Below are 15,842 nucleotides of genomic sequence, written 5' to 3'. Positions count from 1 at the left end.
AGAAAGATGACTACAAAATTTTATTAGGCAATGCTGACGCAAATACGGTTTATTGGCTAAACCGGTTTCGATTCTTCAGTCATTTTCAGTAGCCCTATGAAACAGGAAACAATATACAAAACCAAACACGACAACTTTACATTAACAAAGTAAATAAACAAATAACTATACTAAATAAACAAAAATCGATACCATGCTACGTCTTGGTAGATGACCGCGTCAGAACGCTGCAGTAGTGGGCATCTCCTCAGGCCTCCTATTAGAGAACTGAGTACAGCTAGCCAGTAGATGCCCTTACGTAGCTAAACCTATATGCGTAAGCTAATACAACCTGATTTTAGTGCGTAATTAAAATTAAGTTAGCGTAAAGTAATACATCAGAGTTAAAAACTGTTATAAAACTTACTTGTGGTGAATCTATTTAATAATGTTTATTTGCTACAGTATTTGATAACATTTTAAAACTTTTTTAATAAGTCACGACAGCTCTTTAATATTGTAAAACACTATTATGCATTGTTTTACATCAACTTAATTTTAAAAGCACACACGATTAAATTGTACTTACACTGGCTAGCCCCACAGAATCCTCTAGTCGGAGGTCTGAGGAGATGGTCACTCCTACTGCGTTCTGACACAGACACTGACTAAGAAGTAATATGGTCTCACTTTTAATTTATAAACTGTAGTTTGGCGGTTATTTAATTTGTTAGTGTAAGGTTGATAAGTGTGTTTCTTGTATATTGTTTCTTGCTTCATAGGGCTATTGAAAAACCAAAGTGCTTAAACCATTTTGGCTAATAAACAATATTCATGTGCATGTTGACTGGTAACTTCTGAAGTTAAATTTCGTAAGCTCACGGACGGTCTAAGCCAAAAACAAGGTAAATATGAACGAAGGAAGGAAGACTTGTACATCACATCCGTTGACGAGAAGCTCATTAGAGATGGATCACAAGCTCTGAAGTAACACAAAAATGGAAGAAATCGGAATCTCCTTTTTCCAAGGTACCATTCCGGCATTTGCCTAAAGGGATTTAGGGAAACAACGGAAAATATGAATTTAGATGGCCGAAAGAGGAAATGTACGCCTATCGTCCAGAATTCGAATCCGCTGTCCTAGCCAGTTCACCATCTCATACTATTCAACTCAGCATCCAACTATATAAGAATTAAAGCGAGGAATACGGCAAGAAGGCGCCACAAATTCACCCAAAGGTTGTTGGCAAACCCGTGGACAAGTTGTGTGAACGACTTTGACAGCGTCTCTGCAGTAAAAGGCACCACTTCAGCAATAATACCTTTAAACCCTGTTTTAAAAGTTTGCGTAGGTACTTTTTTTTATAAAACAATGTTTTGTGTTCCTTTTATAGTCTGAATTTTATTGCCCTACAGAATGATGGAGTTGTTTGTGCTGCACCGAACGTGAAAAAACGCCTTTATCTTGAAAGCGAAAGCACACCAGTACGTGCAAATCAGTTTGAAGGATTGTAAAGCGCAATGAGGGTCTTCTCAAGTAGTATAGCGAGGAGGTAGTAACTTATAAGGGGTCAGGATGGGATGCAAGGTGATGCGAAGGATGAGCTGAAGTTCCATCGACATTGACATCATTAGGTACAGAGCAGTACAAGGATGGAACAGGAAATGTAATGTGATATTTTTGAAGGAACTGTGTCAGAATTTTCCTGAAGTGACTGTGGGAAATTAAGGAAAATTAAAATTGAGACAAAAAATGGGGGGTCTGAACTCCTCTTTCGCTAAATAAATTTTACAACAGCGTCACCTCGCACAACGATTTCTGTGAATCTCGTGTGAAAAATGCTGTGGAGTTCCTCCAGCAGCGATACTGCACATTTCTTGTACGGCCCCTGTTCGGCGGATGTAATACATTGTTTCAGTCACCGCACTGTCAATGGAACGTTAACATAAAAGGAAGTAGAAACAATATCAGTTTGAGCGGGTGGTGACCCAGGGGCGTTAGTTTATACCGAATGGATGTAAGTTGCTCTAGATATTTATGCGGCCTCCAGATGATCTTACAAGGGGACCTAACGGCCTGGCACTCTTCGATTTCCTTCATACGTGAAGGGACCTGAAAATCAATTTTCAATTATCTAAAGCAGTACTACGCAAAAACGCAAAATTCGCCTTCGGAGACTTGAATTTATCCATATGCTAATAAATACAATACGTTTGCTGGCAGCTGCGTACATGGGGTGTCAGTCGTATGTTTGTGAATGTCCCTTGTTTAATTCGCGATCATAGCAACTGTTCTACATTCATTTTAATTCTATATTTATTATCAAATCTGATCTCGTAAACTGACAACGGCCAGACCAGAGGTGTGCTGGGCACATGCCCCTCCACATCCACAGCCAGTGACGCCAGTCGGCTTAGGATAATACGGCGGTCGGACGGTACCGTTTGGCCTTCGAGGCCTGTTCAGATGTAGTTTTATTTATTATCAAATCGAAATGTTAATTAATAAATATTGATAAAAATCTTTTATTTTTAGTTAATAATTTCATGAATAAATTAAAATTTGGTTCTAAAACCATGCAACATCATCCGATAATAAAACAACGTTTTTATTTCGAAAGGTTACGTATATATTTTTACATTTCGCGTACATACATCAAATTTTAATTTACTTTCATGCAATTAGTATTTAAAAATGTTATGATTTAATATTTGTTAATTAACAGCCCATTTAATAATAAATACATAATTTAAATGAAAGTAAAGAAACGTTACAAACGAGAATCTAACTAGAGTCAATGAAAGACGCTACTCACTCAGCAGCCAGCGACTCTGTTGAATATGAGGAAATGGTTTTTACCTAACCATCTTATAACATTGAAAGGCAATTTTTCAAGTTTTTTTTGTGAAAATTGCACCGTACTACTTTATAAAACCGATGTCCAAGCACTGACCCTAAATTTCTGTAAGTATGAAGAAAATCGAAGACGACCAGTCCGAAATGCCAACTTGTTAGACATACAATTAATTGCAGCGTACTGAAAATCATCTTCTGTCTTTTGTTTCCTATTTTTTTTCTATGGTCTGCACAGCCACTGAATGAGTTCCACGCCAGTGCAGCCTACGAGACGGGGAAGCCGTCCTCAGCAGTTCACGAACAATGGTCAGCTGAGCAAGTAATGCCTCCCGGCGCGATGTTTCTTCGTGTCCAGTCTATACATCTGTAAAATGGTGGTAGGCTGCTCTAATCGCCACTGCTTTTTTCTGGAAGTTTTGATCTCACGTGTGAATTATTATTATTATTTTCAGAGTTGGGAAGACGCACCAGAACTCGCTTCGGACTGCAGTATTGTGGCTGACCGCGCATTAGGGTAACAACCAGAGTATTGTTCTCGCACAGTTTTCGTTATTCGTCAAATTCAAACCTGAGTGTATCTTCAAGTTTTTATGTTATCTACAAGTTATCATGTCTTGAAACTGTTGTGTTACGTGCAAGTCACACTTCCGTGTACAAAATTATACACTTAGTAGCGGATCTTAAACCGAGTACTTGGAGATAAGGAACGATTGGTCGAAAGTGAGTATTTCAGGCTGTACGAGGTCTTTGGAGCCTGAAAACTTGTTCTGTTCCTACATCTACGTTTGTGGTGATACGTTAAACGATAACTCACAATCGTCTGTGATGTCTTGACGGTGGATTTTTCTCCTTCGCGTTTACAGGAAGTCGTTGGTGCATGGAAGCTCATTAGAAACTTCAAGGGAACTGACTATTGGAGTGTTAGCTACGTGTCTCATAGTACGACAGACAATAGGAAAATCTGAGAGGGTGTGGAAAATTACTACGCGTCGGTGTAAACCATACACTGAAACAGTTGGTTCAAATGGCTCTGAGCACTATGGGACTTAACATCTGTGGTCATCAGTCCCCTAGAACTTAGAACTACTTAAACCTAACTAACCTAAGGACATCACACACATCCATGCCCGAGGCAGGATTCGAACCTGCGACCGTAGCAGTCGCACGGTTCCGGACTGCGCGCCTAGAACCGCTAGACCACCGCGGCCGGCACACTGAAACAGTCATCACTTGGAATAGCATATACGAGGTCCAGTTGCTGTTACAAGGCTTTAGTTGTTCGTGCCAATAAAAACTTAAACATTCATATCCACCAGTCCTTATCTTAAAGTGCTCGGTCCTCAACCACCTTATTTAATATTTACCCTAAATTTTGTTACCCTGGATAAGAAAGTACCCAGAATTTTTTTTTACTTCTCAGTGGCTTTTTCGTTTCCAGTAGATATCAAAACATACATTTACGACCCACAATATTATGACCATCCCCCAAATAGCGAGTTGGTCCACCTTTGTAGCACGATATCATTCTGCGTGGCGGGGAATCCTACATTCCTCGGTGAGTTTCCAGACGTACGTGGCATCTACGCACCGGTCACAAAATTCCCGTAAATTACGAGCCGGTGGCTTTGGGCGCGAACATGACCCCCGATAACGTCCCAAATGTGTTACGTCGGATTCAGACCGGGCCAACTTGATGACTAGGATATCAACGTCGTTTCACTATCATGCTGCTCCAATCGCTCTAGCACGAGTGTGGCCTTGTGACAGCAATTGTTATTTTGCTGTAAGACGCTATCAGCGTCGGAGAAGGCATCAGGCGCGCAGGGATGCTGGAATACCGCAGTAATGTTCACGTAGTTCATAGCTGTCATGGTACCTTTACTTACTGCCACATGTCCCATAGAAGCCCAAGTGAAATGTGCCTCATAGCATAATAGTGCCTCACCCGCCTGCGTTCGTAGAGCGGTGCATATTTCGAGCAGTCGTTCGCTGGATGACGGCGTATCCGGACACCACCATCGAGCAGGTGTAACAAGAAACGTGTTTCATCCAACCAGGCGACACGTTTCCACCGATTCACGTCCAATCTCGATGGTACCATTCCCACAACTATCGTAACTGACGATGTCGTTGGGTCAGCATGGGGCACATAGGTGCCGTCTGCTGTGGGGCCCCATGTTCAACAATGTGCGCTGAACAGTGTGATCCAAAACACATGTGCCTGCACGGCGTTGTACTCTGTTGTCAGATCTGCCACATATCGCCGCCTATCCTGCATCAGAGAAAGGGGAAGCCTCTGACCTCCACGTTCTGTGACGGGGCGTGGCCGTCCAACACTTTGTGGCCGTCTCGTTTGTGGTTTCGCCTTCGTTCAACAACTTTCCTTGGATGCTGACGACAGTAGCACATGAACATCCGACCAGCTTCGCCGTTATCGAGATGCTCGTTCCCTTGCGCCGTGCCACAACGATTTGCCCTTTGTCAAAATCGTGTATGTCAGGAAATTTCCCCATTTGCGGCACGTATAATCACGAGAATGATTCCCTATTCGTCTCTGCTCCCGTTATATACTTTCCTTACCGCGTCAAATGCCCCGCAACGCCACCAGGCAGCTTTCTATCTCGCGGCTCGCGATGGTCACAATGTTCAAATGTGTGTGAATTTTTAAGAGACCAAACTGCTGAGGTCATCGGTCCCTAGACTTACAGACTGCTTAAACTAATTTGTGCTGAGAACAACACACACACCCATGCCCGAGGGAGGACTCGAACCTCCGGCAGGAAGGGCTGCGCATCCGTGACATGGCGCCTCTAACCGCGCGGCCATTCCGCGCGGCAGTGGGCCCAATGTTTTGGCCCTTCAGTGTATATGACTGCCAGTCCTTAACCGGCTAAGCTGTTTAGCTTGCGCAAGAGACGAGAAGGGAATCTGACCCACACCGATTCCGAACGCCATACTGAAGTCTGTTCGCGTTTTTCACCTGTGATATCGTTGGTTGTACACACACATGTTGGCACTTGTCAGGTTGGTTGAAAGACGTGGTACACATCAATCTAGGCAAATGATACACTGTTTCGTATTTCCAACTTATATACACAATTAATGAATACTGAGATACGAAAGCACACTGAACAGAGATTATATAATGAGAAGTACATTTTCCCTGATTAAGATTAATGTAACATTAGGGTTGTGGGAACAACTTCGGCCACAAAAGAAAATCTGAACGTAAAATCTTCTCGGTAAATTTAGAGGAGCGGTAAAAAGAGAGAGTAGGGCGCTCACAGAGGCATATAAACAGCCATGTTGCCTCGCTCCATACGCCGATGGAACAGGTTAGAAAGTGAGTAGCGCTCGTACGTTACACCCTCCTTCTTGCACCATCCGTTGGCTTGCAGAGTGTGTATTTATATTCTGAAGGTGTTCTGTAGGATATTTTGGTCGCTGGAGGTTCAGTTATTATGCAGTGTCCTGATCCGGAATGCGTTTTGTTAGCACGCTACGAGAGCGAGTAAATTGAAAGTGATTGATTCGTTCTGATCGGTCGCCGCTCAGAAGCAGCAACAACAACAAGCAGAGTGTGTGGAGGCTGCGACTTGAGCACGAGTGGTGCGCGTGTAGTAGTTAAACACCGCCAGCACATATAGCTCCTCGTAGAAACAACAAGCGCTAATGGCCTTTGTTCTTTATGCTTGTTTAGTTAATAATCACGCGACCAAAAATCTGTTAACCACTTTGTACGATGTTGGACAGGTAAACCTCCTGTTGTTAGTACGAGATCTAGACGAACTACCACACGCTCTCAGCACCACCTAAGAACAGAGGCATGTCGTACAACCGACAGTTAAGAGAAATGAAGCTGCGCATCAACTTTTCTACTTAACTTTCGCAGAATATCAGTGCTGCCGCTGGCTATTGCAGTCTGTGCAAGGTGACAGGATGGGATAGGATAAAATATGATAGGGTAAGGATAGAATAAGGTAGGATAAGATAGGATAGTCCTAACCTGTCATCAAAAACACCAAGTGCTACTGTCATAGGAGCACTGGCGGACTGTTCTCTTGTATTGATCTGAGGGGAATACCGTACCCAGGTCTTTTTATTAGCTCTCTGTAAGAATGATGCAGCACACTCTGCATATACCTATCAGAAGATAGGGTTTAGTGGAAAAATATCGGTCCAGCAAATCGTGTTGCACTAACTGAACATCACACTTATGTTTTCACGTCATACAGAGACTCTTGGCGTTACTGATGAGAATATTCAGTACTCCAATATCGATTGTTCTGCGGGTTCGTGTCCTCAGATAAATACAGCAATGCTTCACCAGTAATGAAGTCACGTTAGGAACAACCTCTCCATCATGCACTGACGTCGAGCAACAGCATCTGAATTGGTCAGTAGATGCAATACCATCACTTTCTAGGGACACAGTTTGAATTAGAGCACAGATCTGTGAGCGTATGCTGAAGTGCTAAATGGCGCTGGTTATTCACCAAGTTTCTTCTTCTTCTTCTTCTTCTTCTTCTTCTCTGCTAAAGACCATACGCCAACTGTAGCACAGACCGAGCAACCGGCTGGCGCGTCATGTAATAATCACGGTCGTCCTACGGAGGTACAGGTTCCTGCGACAGACCTTGCATCATACGTGAAACAACTGTGCTATTACTCAGGGTAAATACAGAAAACTCTGTCTCCGCTGTACTAAAGTACACTGCCTGACAAAAACAGTGAACCGCCCAGGAGACATGGTTGGATATCAATGTTGCTTTGGACACCGACACACAATCGGCTCGGCGAGTATTTAAATGATTAGAGATGCAGTCCTCTGTGACAGGCAGTACGGCCAACAGGTGCATTAGCATTGTTCCTGTTACTGTCGGTAACAGTCCTGGTTGGGTATGTAAGGGGCGTGAACGGCGTCAGATGTTGAATGATGCCGCAGTCCTGGTTGGGTATGTAAGGGGCGTGAACGGCGTCAGATGTTGAATGATGCCGGCCGGTGTGGCCGTGCGGTTCTAGGCGCTTCAGTATGGAACCGCGTGGCCGCTACGGTCGCAGGTTCGAATCCTGCCTCGGGCATGGATGTGTGTGATGTCCTTACGTTAGCTAGGTTTAAGTAGTTCTAAGTTCTAGGAGACTGATGACCACAGCTGTTAAGTCTCATAGTGCTCAGAGCCATTTCTACCATTTTTGTTGAATTATCAGTATGAAGAGCAATGAGCCGGCCAGAGTGGCCGAGCGGTTCTAGGCGCTTCAGTCTGGAACCGCGGGACCACTACGGTCGCAGGTTCGAATCCTGCCTCGGGCATGGATAGGTGTGATGTCCTTGGGTTAGTTAGGTTTAAGTCGTTCTAAGTTCTAGGGGACTGATGACCGCTGATGTTAAGTCCCATAGTGCTCAGAGTCATTTGAACCATTTAAGGGCAAGGAGATACCGTGTATCCCTATGGGACGTCAGTATCAGCACCTCACAGAGTTTGAAATGGTCCTTATTGTGGCTCTCCATTAGGCCAGCTGGTTGAATCGTGCAATATCGATATTTATGGGGCATTAGGATGCGGCACTACCCAATGTTGGACTGCATGGGAATGTGAGGGCAAGCATACTCGTCGTCAGGTTTCCAATCGATCATGTCTGATCACCTGGAGCGCTGTATTGTGTATTAAGCGCTTCATAACCCACTCACATCTGCGTCTGCTATCCGAGAATATGAAATAGTCTGTCATCCCGCACCACTGATCAGAGTCTAGTACCAGCCGGATTACGGAATTACCGTCCCATACGTAGGCTGCCGTTGACGCTACAATACAAATAACTGCGTTTGGAATGGTGTCGTACCTGGGAAGCATGGACTGCTGATCAACGTCGACGCATTGCGTTCATCGACGAATCACTGTTCTGAACAACCCCAGATGACTATAATCGGAAAGTATGACGGTGACCTGGGGAGGGGGTCCCATTCTTCCATGGTTTTGAGTTGCATAGCGGTGTTTGTCCTGGCTTCATTGAGTGAGGACGCGTTGGATATGACTTTAGGTCACAGCTGGTAGTAACATCACGAACATCCCGCTCCTCATGAGTTACCTCTCATGCAACAGTACCCTGGTGCCATTTTTCAACAGGACAAGACTCGTATAAGCATGGAACGTTTATCTATGAAATGTCTGCATGATACTGAGGTACTCCAGTGGTCAGCATGGTATCCAGATCTGTCCCCGATAGAACATGTGTGGGACCAACTCCGTATTCAACTGCGTCACAGTGTTAGTATCCAGGATTTAAAAATGTAGTTACACGAGTTGTGGATAAGCTTGCCTCGGGAGAGGCTACAACTGCTTTGTGACACCCTTCCCAACCGTTCAGTACGTGCATCCAGCCCAGAGGCGTTCCAATACCATACTGATAGATGGTTTCATACTGCCAAGTTATTTGTAAATTTGACTCGAATTTGTAATCACAGAAATAACATCGCATACTCTCTTTACCTGTGAAGTTTCATTTCGTTTCTTCCTCCCGTTCTGGATGTTTCTTTTCTACTTGTCAGCTATTGTATTTAACAGTTTTTGCTTGAAACTTTTATCGCAATATGTCCATAGCACCGCAGCCGGTATGGTGGTACTGCCATCCCCATGGACACAGCAGAGAGCTCTGTGAAGGAACCTGGAACTTCAGTGTACGCTCTCACGGTCGGTGCCTCTCTGCAGTTGAAACTTCCGGCATGATCGATGCATAAAACTGTTTAGTGACGTTTCGTTCCCGTCAACGGGAAACATCTCCAGAGGTAAATCAGCAAATGCAGTTCTGCAGTACAGCGCCATGCGTGCCTATGTCCTATCGCAGTTCCAGATTTATCTCTGAAAATACCTCCCGTAGATGGGGACGAAACGTCAGTGAGTAGTTTTACATATGGACCACGGTTTCTCAGCCCCGAAGTTTTAGCTGAAATCTGATTCTTCGTCACTTTCCGTGTGAACAACAGTGTTTTTCAGTACTTTTTTTCTCCTGTGCTCCCTGTTGCCACATTCGTCATGGACCACTGCGTCATGACAAACATCCTTAGCCGAGCCAATCGGAACCGTAGAAATTGCAGACCACTGCCCAGGCGGGTTTTAGTTCAAACACTGTTACTATTTAAACAAATGTATATGTATATACAGGATCGTAGAGAGAAAATATGATCTACTGTATAACACTAAGAGACAGACCATGATGCAGTACATATATATATAAAAAAAAAAACTAATGTGTCTTCGGGTTCATGCCAAGATGCGACACAACTGTTATGAATGGTGCAGCAAGCTACTAGGTAAGTGAACAACAAAAGGAACGTTGTACATTTTATTCGTTATATCCACTGTGAGTGACGAACTGAAACTTTGATTTAAATGTGTCAATGATATCTCATCAGGCGCTTTTTGAATTTAATACTATTTATTATAATATTCACTAGGTTTTGAGCCACTGCTTGCTCATGATCAGATAGCGGTAGTGAATGAACATTATTATTGCCTGGACCATGTGAGTTAGATTACAAGGCATTTTAGTGTCCACGAGAAATTAATTTCGGTAATTTACATTTTAGACAACTCACACACACATACACACACACACACACACACACACACACACACACACACACACACACACACACACGCGCGCGCACACACACACACACACACACACACACACACACACACACACACATATACACACACACGCGCGCGCGCGCGCTCGCGCACATGCACAGTATTTAAGTATTCACTGCGTTTTACAGTAAACACACAACGAATGAAAATATTTTACTATAGAACTAAGTACTCCTAAGTAGTGTGTGTGTGTGTGTGTGTGTGTGTGTGTGTGTGTCCGCTGGCTAAAATGTACATTATCGGAACGAATTTTTCATGGATACCAAGATGCACGTCATCAGTACATTGCATTACCATAGTCGTATTCCATGGATCCCACGAATTGTGATGTCTGGAAGTAGAAGAAAGTCAGTGATGCATATTCAGATTAATTTAAGTTAAATACAGTGAAATGACTTTACATTACTGCTAATTGTAATTATAAAATAACATAGAACATTAAGTGTTTCCCTGAAGCTATTCTTCATTTTTTTATTCTTTCAAACGTCTGTACAGAATGTTCAGTAACTAACACCAGAAACAGTTCTTATAACACAATTATGCATTCTGAAAATACTATCTTTTTAATCTGATTGTCCCAAGTGAACGTAAATACTCAGGATGAACTACCATCTTCATTTTTAAAACGCGTATACGAAAAATCGTATGCATCGCAAACGTAACTGAACCGAAGACCCACCATTAACTCTATAAAACGGATTTCCAATTCTGATTTCATTTCTCCGAATTGCCAAAAACTTGATATCTTCTGCTTCTTGTATTTCCTAGTTTGAGAAATATATTTTAATAGTTTGTGGAGTTGTATAAGAAGTACTGAATCACGACGAGCATAGCATCTAGTTGTGCGTGCTCCGGAAAGGAATGTTTCCTGGGCCGACCGCTGTGGCCGAGCGGTTCTAGGCGCTTCAGTGCGGAACTGCGCTGCTGCTACGGTCGTAGATTCGAATCCTGCCTCGGGCATGGATGTGTGTGATGTCCTTCGGTTAGTTAGGTTTAAGTAGTTCAAAGTCTAGTGAACTGATGACCTCAGATGTTAAGTCCCATAGTACTATAAAAAAAGGAGGTCCTGTAATGCCTGCGTCTGATGACGAGTCTGCATTGGTCCAATAAAATGTATGAAACGTATTGATTGAAAAAGCGACTAGTGCCTATCACACCCAAAGCCGCCAGCTGTACTTTCTAGTGAGTGAGAAGGTGTGCTCACCGTGCACCAGCGGGTTGTGCGTGAAGACGGGCTGCGCGCTGCTGAGGACGGAGGTCATCTCCTCGTGGTCTCCCGGGTGTATGTACTCGTAGATGCTGTTGCCCGTCAGCTCCACCTGCAGCATCGCGCACGCACACCATATATACTCCGATGTATATTGCGCTGCCAGATAATAATCAATGTCACTCGCGTAACACTTGTAACTACAACTAGAACTACAGCTACCAGTATTAGCATCACTTCAGTACCTCGACAAAAGCTTATCTCATCGGCAGTGATATCATATTTGCCTTGCAGGCACCAAATATTTATTAAAAAACACGATCCATGCGCCTACGCTGCAACTTACCCGTTTATTTCAAGCGCAGGACGTGTTTAGGACTTTGTGCACATTTGAAACTGTTGCCTGCATAAAAAAGTGAAACACACATCAAAAAGGATCACAACATTTCCAGAATGAGATTTTCACTCTGCAGCGGAGTGTGCGCTGGTATGAAACTTCCTGGCAGATTAAAACTGTGTGCCCGACCGAGACTCGAACTCGGGACCTTTGCCTTTCGCGGGCAAGTGCTCTTTCTTTCAGGAGTGCTAGTTCTGCAAGTTTCGCAGGAGAGCTTCTGTAAAGTTTGGAAGGTAGGAGACGAGGTACTGGCAGAAGTAAAGCTGTGAGTACCGGACGTGAGTCGTGCTTCGGTAGCTCAGATGGTAGAGCACTTGCCCGCGAAAGGCAAAGGTCCCGAGTTCGAGTCTCGGTCGGGTACACAGTTTTAATTCGACCACAACATTGTCACAGGTTCAACCAAGGTGAACGAAGATACGTCTACATAAGCAAATATATGAATCACGTTACTTCAATTACATCAGTGTGCCATTTCATGTGCTTACGCGCCCTGCAATATAAAGCGACGGGAATGTACACCATCTGATTAAAGGTATCCAGACAGCTATTAGTGGACATTAAAATGGGGTGTGTCCACTATTCCCCTTCCTGACGGCTTGAACCCTGCAGGAAACACCTTCCGTGAGGCGCCTCAGTGTCTGTGTAGGGATACCGTCCCATTGTTACTCAAGAGCTGAAACCAGGGAAGGTAGTAATGTCAGACGCTGGGGTCTGAAGCGAAGTCGACGTTCTAACACAAAGGTGCTTCTCTGGATTCACATCGGGACTCTGGGCAAGCCAGTCCATTTCGGAAATGTTATTGTACACAGACCATTTATGACAGGGTGCAATGTCATACTGATACAAACATCGTCTACGAACAGTTCCTGTACTGTACGCTTACACAATGCTGTAAAATGTGTTCATATTCTTCTTCATTTAGCGTTTTCTTGCCGCAAAAGGAGACCATACACTAACTACGAAGAACACCCCTATACCATAACATCACCTCCTCCACACTTCACTCTTGGCACTACACATGACGGCAGGTTACTTTCCACGGGCATTCGTATATCCCTTGATGATCATACACGACCTGTATGTATCCATTCCGAGACGTCAAGAAACTGTTTTGAATGTCAACGGGCTTCCTACATCGTATTATCCATGGTAATGTGTTTTCGTTGCTTCCATATTTTTGTTCAACCCTGTATTTGGCGGATGAAGGAAGTGGTTCCTGGTGACAGCGTCCTTTGTGGCATCATACCTAGCTATTGGCGGGTGGATCGACAGTTTGTATGTCGTCCGGCGGAAGTGTAATGTGGTTCCTGTTACGAGCGCCGTAACTACATGGCACCACACTGGAGACTGCCTAGGTTTGCGCCTTCTCTGGGTATAACTGTGTACCGTTCAAATGGTTCAAATGGCTCTGAGCACTATGGGACTTAACTGCTACGGTCATCAGTCCCCTAGAACTTAGAACTACTTAAACCTAACTAACCTAAGGACAGCACACAACACCCAGCCATCACGAGGCAGAGAAAATCCCTGACCCCGCCGGGAATCGAACCCGAGAACCCGGGCGTGGGAAGCGATAACGCTACCCCACGACCACGAGATGCGGGCACTGTGTACCGTATCTGACGGTGGGCACAGCAGCAGTAAGTCATCAAAATACTGCTTAATACTTTACATGCTTATACCAGTTAAATTTAACACAGCAAAACAATTATAAATAGTGGGTCCTCTCTACAGTACATAACTACATGCTAAATGTGGTGTCTGTTCTTTCTGACCTGTCGGAAAGAACATTTCCATTTTCTTCCTGCAGCCACTATGAATCAAGATACAAAGGAATTAATGACTTTAGCTGCCAGTGGGCATTGATTTAAATCAATGAGGAAAGTTGAAAAATTTTTTGGATCGGGATTCGAACACAGGTCTCCTGCTTACTAGACAAATGCGCTGACCACTGAGACATAAGGACACAGTGGTCATCACCGCTGCACACACTAACCCAACTCACCTCCTGTCAGACTCAAAGCCTCAGTTTATCCAAAAACTACTGATGTAGCGCCCCTTGTCCATTATACGCATCTGAATCTAGGAATTCAGATAATTTGTAGAAAGACGAGCTAATGAGGTATGCTCATTTTCACGTTCGTCTCCTGGGTCGTTGAGTGTGATGAAATTAGTCTCCTTCCATCGATTTGCCACAGGGTATCGTCGTTTTTTACATGGCCTCAAGGGTCGCTTAGCATAGACTACGGAAATATGTGGCTTACTAGGAGCCAATCGACTATTGTACCCCATTCTTTTTAACTCCCCAGGCACAGTCACTGTGCTAGCTGGACTATTGGTAACCCTTTGGAACTCAAGAGTGATTCCTTCCACTGAGTGCATGCAATAGTTTTACAGCCACCCCCCCCCCCCCCCCCCCAATAATGCTCGACAGTCCCTGCTCATCAGCATATGAGGTCTGCCAGGTCTTAGTTTAGCTGTGGCTATTTCTCCACATTTCCACTTCACAATCACACCATGGACAGTCGACAAGAGCAGTTTTACAAGGGTTGAAATGTCCCTGATGAATTTGTTTCTCAGGTGACATTCATGTTCGCAGTCAATGAGCCCTCTTGACCTACCCATTGTGTTGTTACTGCTTCTCTACTGGCAACAAAATGCGCTCCGCCTCCTTATATACTGGCGTGTCCACCTCTAGTGACGTCTAGTTGCCAGTTTCGCGTTACAGATAGGAGTCCGTATACTTTTGATCTGTAGTGTGTAACGATGGTTTCAATAGATGACTTCCCGTCATTTGCTAATCACTGCGGCCTTTCTGACAACAAATCTCGAATCACTGCTCACAACTGAGTCGGTACTCTATAGGCACACAATTTGATTAGAAGTTCCTTGTGTGGACAGCTGTCAAAAGGTTTATGGGAAACTAGAAATATGAATTCAAGTTGAGATTCCTTGTCGATAGCATTTCTTCAGTCGAAATGAAATTACTCTGTAACGAACCACTGGAGACACGGGTGTCTTGTAGCAAAATACTCAGAAAATATTGCAGAACAAGCTCCGAAATTTTATGGACTGTGTTCGGGTTCACGCTGTATATCGTACAATGAAAAGTATCCCCCACCACGCACTTTAGAATACAGATGTTGGTGTAGAACACGGGAAGGCCGCAACGTGTCTTCCTTCAGCGAGTGCAGGTGGGAGATAAAGCCGGCCTGTGGCGCGCCCAGCCGAACACAGGAGCGCGTAATGAGCGGCTCATTAGTGCAGCTTTTACTCCAACCCTCAAGGCTGCCTTCCTCCTAGCCCCATGTGACTACAGCTCCATCTCTGGCTTGCTGCTCGACTTTAAGCTGACTTACCGAAGTATCTCACCTTTCATCCCAGGCCGGCTTTATCTTTTCTTTTCTTTTTCTTTTCTCGTCAGTTTATCTAAACCTTTCCTAACTTAATACGTATCTTACTTTGTCATTCCTTGCCGCGTCGCCCCGCTAGCAGGCCGTCACTCGTGATCTGACGCATATGCAGATTGAAAATTACTCCGGGAGGTTGCACTGGAACCAAAGCAAACATTTTTCCCTCATAATTACCTGTGAGCATTTTTTAATCTGGCAGAGCGTGTAATCTCTCACAGCGCTCGTGCAATTTTGCAGAACAAGGGGACGAACCAGACGAATGTCAGACACGTCCTTCGTGAGCAATTGTTAATCCATTTCAGCTACAGCGCGTGCACAACGTAGAACCAGATGTACCTGG

General features: G+C 44.2%; 1 protein-coding gene across 1 annotated transcript in view; it reads right to left on the bottom strand.

The window, feature by feature from the left end:
• Nucleotides 1-15,842, bottom strand: part of LOC124722494 (single-minded homolog 1-like) — a 135,108-nt gene that overhangs the window by 37,203 nt on the left and 82,063 nt on the right. The window contains exon 4 of the mRNA XM_047247648.1: nucleotides 11,690-11,804. Within this exon, the coding sequence (XP_047103604.1) occupies nucleotides 11,690-11,804 (115 nt within the window). The remainder of the gene's footprint in view (nucleotides 1-11,689; nucleotides 11,805-15,842) is intronic.

The sequence above is a fragment of the Schistocerca piceifrons genome, chromosome X, assembly GCF_021461385.2.
Source record: "Schistocerca piceifrons isolate TAMUIC-IGC-003096 chromosome X, iqSchPice1.1, whole genome shotgun sequence".
NCBI classification, from domain to species: domain Eukaryota; kingdom Metazoa; phylum Arthropoda; class Insecta; order Orthoptera; family Acrididae; genus Schistocerca; species Schistocerca piceifrons.
This window is presented reverse-complemented; position numbering and strand designations above follow the sequence as displayed.